Genomic DNA, 5,525 nt, shown 5'->3' on the forward strand with positions numbered 1-5,525 from the left:
CTCACACCTCTGAGTCTACACATGGGTGCACGTCCCAGGGGAGCTCCAGCACTCCCTGAACCAGACCCTCTGAAGCCGCGCCCGCCCTGTGGGCACTTGTTCTAAGCCCTGGAACCGTTAGAGCTGAATCGGGGACAGGGGCTTGGGCCTTGGTGTGCGGACTGTGAAACGCAACGAGGGGGTTGCCAAGCTGGAGTCCAGGTGGGCACCCAGAGGGGCGCCCCCTTCTCCGCGTCAGGGCCAGGGTGCTGTCCACTCTTCCTCCCTCCCCTGACCCGGGCATCCCTGCATCCCTGGTACCCCAAGTGGGGCTGACCTCGTGGGGACCGCGGGCCTCTCCTGCTTTGCAAAGCATCTGAGGACACATTCCACTTGGATGAGCAGACTGCATGAGGCTCAAAGAAAGACACAGCACATGATTTTTAAATAACTTTATAATTTCCTGATGGATTTAGTTTGTGAATAAAAAAGAAAAAAAACGAACAAAGTGTTTACAATAATTATCAAGGCAAATTCGACTCTAACTCAGTTTCTCTGTAACGTCATGATCGTGTCAGCCACACGACGGGGCAGGTGCACAGCTGAAGGTAGCGGTGCGTTTGCTCACAGACCCCACCCCTCGGCAGCTACTGTTGCCAGAAGGAACTCAAGCTACAGGGGGTCAGTGCCCGGCGCCCTGGGGCCTCATCAAAGGGCAGCTCTCCCTCTGGAGCAGCGGGAGCCGTCCCAGGAGGCCCAAGTCCACCCGCTGCACACCCGCTGGGCTCGAAGGCCCCGGGCCGCCCCCAGGGGTCCACCGTGCCGAGGTGGCGAGCACAATACTGCTGTGGGAGGGTGGGGGGCTGCCCCAGCCCGGGGGGGCTCTCTGGCTTTGGCAGGGGCCACCTCCTTTCCTGGCCAGGCCACTGCTAGGGCCCAGACGGATGGCCTGGGCCTGGGAGACCTGGGGTCTAAAAAGCTTTCAGGGAAAGGATCCAGGAACTGAAGCCAAAGGAACTGGGCTCTGAGGAGGGCTCCCCCATCCAGATCATAGGCTCCAGGCTGGCCGGGGCTCGGCCCGTCTTGGATGGGCCACGGGATGATATAGCACCAAGTGGGCAGGAAGAGGTCCGGCGCCAGGCCCAGGTGACCACACAGCATCCGGCACACGGGGCTGCGGCCAGTGTGGGCTCACAGATCTGGAAACACCCCGCAGAGGTCCTGAAGGTGGACGGGCAAACCGGGGCCCAGGAGCCTGTTCCCCTAACTCAGCCTCCTTCCCTGGGTGGTCGCCTGCCTGGACCATGGCCACCGTGTTTCCCCAGAGGCCAGCTCAGCTGCCATCCCAGCCAACTCGGGGGGATGGAAGGAGCCTGGCTGCCCCATAGCTTGAATTCCTTTATTAACATGATATTGGAGGGATTTTTTAAAACACAGCTCTTTAATTTTTCAGTCCTACAACTACTTTGTAATATCTTAATAATCTCAACAGTGGACACAAGGTAACCGCCCCAATTCTCTGAACCACACAGACAACATCGACAAGCAGAGAAACAAAAGAGGAGGTGGGTGTGGGACAAAAACCCACTCCCCCCAAATCAATCCCTAAAACCACCTCTCCCCCAAGAGTCAGGAGGAGAAATACCTACAACAGGGTCACAGCACTCGCCAAACACGTTGGAAAAATCCAGGAGACACTTGGTTACAGTTTTGACACTAAAAAGTTTGGAAAGTTTTTGCTTAAAAAGAGTAAGACAGCCATTTTGTTCAGAAGGATTCCCCTGGATGTTTTCTTCTTGCCCAAATGTTCCCTTAGTTCACGTGGGGGAAACACCAGATTCCTCTGAAGACACTTATCTGACGGTGCGTCCCTGCCAAGAAGCTGGGGCCGGCAGTGCGGGTGGGCCCAGGTCTGCTCGGCCCAGTTGCCCGCTCCCCCGGCCCCCCACGCCCTCCCCTCCCCTCCCGCAGCCCTGGGCTCCCACCGGTGGGAGACGAAGCTGCGGGGGCGGGACGCAGGGTCCGAGGGGACTCAGGAAAAACCACTCGAGGGCCACGTCTGCACGGCCACGCCCTCCTCCGCTGCTCTTGCCTCAACGGCCCCGAGGCCACCCGTGGGCCTGTGCTTACACAGTGGGCTCCACAGGAGGGCGCGTGGGCGGGATCAGCAGGACTCCAGCAGCCAGTCCCAAAGCCGATCCTGACCACCAGCCATCGGCCAAAACTTGGAGACGACTTCCTCTTCTCCTCTCCCTCTGAGGAGCGGGTGAGCCAGTGGCTCCTGCAGAAAACCCAACAGACCTTTATGGACACACAGGGCCGAGCCCCGTTGCCTCCAATCACACTGGAGGTGCCTCGGGTCCCGTCTGCTTCACTAGTATTTCTAAAGCCCAAGTGTCAGGAAGAGAGGCGCCTTCAGATGGTAAGGTACACGGTCAAGGTTAGAGCCGAGATGGATTTGGGGATTCCCATTCCCATTTCTTCACAGTTTAAAGCCCACTTAAAATCTTTTCCATTTCAAACGGTATCCAAGTCCTTGCAAATCTCAGTCCAGACACTGCATCAAGAGCTCAGTGAATGCTTGGGATGGAGGTACATGGGAAGAGGACACGGTCGCACTGTCCTTCTTCTGTCCTGAGCCCCAGGGCGGATGCCACCCACTCTCCCTCTTGCTTCCCCCTTCATGATGACTTTGATCTGGGTACAGAGCGTCAGGTGCTAAGGGGAACGAGACTTGCCAATGGGATGGAGGAGTTTGGTGAACATCACAGGTAACCCGCAGTGAGTTTTCAAGGTTACAGATCTTCGGTAGCAGCTGCATGAACTTGTGAAACCATGAATGTCAGAAGAGGTCACGGAACGACAGATCTCGTGTGATGGGAATTGTGCATTTAGCAAATGTTGGCTCAATGAATGACCTAAACTTAGTAAGACACTCTAAATGCTAAAAACTATGTTAACTTTGCCTGTGGTATAAAGGCAGGTCCTTGTTCACTATTAAACTTTAGCCAGAGCTGACTTTCATCCAGGACCAAACAGCCCCTAGAACCATTTGAGATGCTAGGACGACCACCCAAGATGCACCGAGGAGAGTCCCGCTATGCTTCAGAGACAGACAGATGGCGTCTGCCCAGAAACTATTCTTCTCAGAAGCACTTGCCCAGAGGAATCCCATAAGGCCCTGGAGGGGAAGCCACAGGAAGGAGAGCAGGCAGGAGGGCAGGTGGCAGGGGTGGAATCTGATGGGTGACGTGGAATCAGCAGGACCCGGGAGACCAGCTAGAGAGAAGCCGGCCAGGCCCGCCGCTGCTCTGCACGTGGCCTCTGGGTCCTGTTCCCTGTTTGCTGTGGTCCTGGGGAGGGTGTCTTTCTACCGCAGTTCTTGCTCTGTGGTGGACAGTGTGAGATTCCCAGACTCCAGCCCTAAAATACTGGGGGCTTTCTACATGATTTATGGGCAGTGCCATAAACAAACGGGATTGAGGTAATTGACCACAGACGGTCACCCCTTGCTGTCTAACCTCCGCTGCACCCCCTCTCCAGCCAGCCTGGCTATCAGGAAGCATCTCAGTAAGAAATTTATGAGCAGAGTCCATTTAAACCTTCGGTAAGGAGTACTCGACAGCTTCTCGCAGGGAGAGCTTGTTTTACGGCAGGGAGTCAGGGAAGCTGGAGATGTGACCATATAAGTTAATGGTACAGTCACAGGCTGCTGGCGGGAAGATACAGGACTGACGGCTGTGAGGACCTAACAGGCAGCATCGGAGAACTTGGGGAGGAGAAAGGAGAAAACGCAAGACAGACCCATCAAGCCCAGCAACTCTTACCAGGATGTGAGCGTCTGGTGGGTGTCTGGCCAGAGAGGTGGTCAAGGGGCTACAGAGCTGGGTGAAGTGATCTACTTGGTGCCTGATATTTAAGGCTGCCATTATCTACGCCTGGGGAATACGTCAATACCTTCCACGGGATTTGCAACTTTGGGGTCAATTTTCTGCTTTGCAACATGGACCTGGCTGAGTTCGACAAGGTGCACCTGGATGTCTAGAGAAAACACCATCCACCGTTGCAGCCCATTAAACAGTACACTCTCTCCGGGGACAAAACCCCGAACCCCGAGTCACCAGATGGGATTCTGCAGGCGAGTAAGTGACTCAGCTCTCTGCCCCCCAAGACCCATAAATTCCATTATAACGAGAAATGCTGATTTGTGGAAGATTTTTCTGGAAGAGATACCTTCTATTAAGATGGGGGAGGGCAAGGGTGTACCTCTTACTGCTCTGACTTGACCAGGTGGGTCTCACAGAATCCTCGACTGCCCTCCCTCCCTGCAGACAGGCTTTCTTCCAGGATGGGTGCCCGACAGCGACCTGTACACAGTAGGCACTTCATAACGATTATCCGAATGAAAGAAAGGGGGAAGGGATGCGTGTGGGAAGAGAAACACTCGTCCGAAGCAGAAGCTCTGGTTCAGCAGGAAAGCTGAAGGGGGGGGGGGGGGCTGGGCCGCCGGAGCGTGGAGCACGGGCGGTGGGGTGAGGCAGAAGCACGCTTTGGGGCCTAGACTGCTGACGAGGGAGGTGTTTGGGAGAAGCCGGCCTGACCCCGAGGACCGGTCGCCTTCCACAGAAGCAGAGCTGCGGGGGTGACCACACTGCCCTCTTCTCTTTCAGTGACAGATGTGATCTGACACACCAAGGTCCTCAACAAGAGGGACTCGCCCCAGAGGCTAGGAGAAGCACAGGCACCAGTGAGGCACGGAGGCCAGGATCTCCAAGCCCCGGCGCAGCCTGCCCGCAGTCCTGCACAGACGGCCCTGGTGGAGAGTAATCAGGACGGATGGGAAAGAGAAGAGCCAGTCGGCTCTCTGTCCCTGTTCTCTCTCCCCGCCGTCTCCTTTTTTAATACTCTTTTTGAGATTGTTTTTTGTCTTTTTTACCCTTTTACGAGAAAGCACCTGTTGTGACATTAGAACACGCGGCGCCCTGGTCTGCAGGGAAGGCGTCTCTCGGTGAGCTGAGCTCTGCAGAGTCCAGACCTAGTTCTCACACCACGGACAGAAGGGAGGAGGGCTCTGCCCCGTGTCCCTCTGTCAGGGCACAGCCGCCCGCGTCCACGGTGTCACTGCCGATGGCTGGATGGCAGCTCTCCACGGAGGCTCGGCCACTCACCCGCCCTGGACAGCAGGACAATTAGCGCAGAGACAACAGTGGAAGACAGGAGGACAGACGCAGAAACGGTGCTGGAGCCACACTCGCGGGACTAACCGAGACAGGGCAGAGTCTGGAGTGTGTGTTTGCTGCCAAGAGCCGTCTGAGCGCCCCCTCCTCGTGCTTCTCCCTCCTCGGCTCCTGGCCTCATCGAGCGGGCTACGGTACTGGGCTGGCCGCTCCCCACGGAGACGGTCACGATGACTCTTCCAGGGCGCTGACCACCTGCTCCAGGATGTCGGGGCAGCGGTCTGCTATCTGCTGCAGGACGGCGTTGGCAAACTCCTGTAGCTCTGAGTTGTCCCGCTCACCCTTTTCTAACTCGTTCTGAAGCTGCAA

The 5,525-nt window shown here is 56.6% G+C and overlaps 1 protein-coding gene across 15 annotated transcripts in view; it reads right to left on the reverse strand.

The window, feature by feature from the left end:
• Window positions 1–416: 416 nt before the first annotated feature.
• The window catches only part of ERC1 (ELKS/RAB6-interacting/CAST family member 1), a 387,721-nt gene continuing 382,612 nt past the window's right edge, over window positions 417–5,525 (reverse strand). For all 15 annotated transcript variants that reach the window (XM_089919955.1, XM_089919951.1, XM_089919954.1 and 12 more), the window contains one exon: window positions 417–5,519. In XM_089919955.1, the coding sequence (XP_089776081.1) occupies window positions 5,382–5,519 (138 nt within the window). In that variant the 3' untranslated portion in view covers window positions 417–5,381. The remainder of the gene's footprint in view (window positions 5,520–5,525) is intronic.

The sequence above is a fragment of the Delphinapterus leucas genome, chromosome 11 (assembly GCF_059928025.1).
Source record: "Delphinapterus leucas isolate spDelLeu-1000000601 "Yukka" chromosome 11, BTC_Dleu_Yukka2, whole genome shotgun sequence".
NCBI lineage: Eukaryota > Metazoa > Chordata > Mammalia > Artiodactyla > Monodontidae > Delphinapterus > Delphinapterus leucas.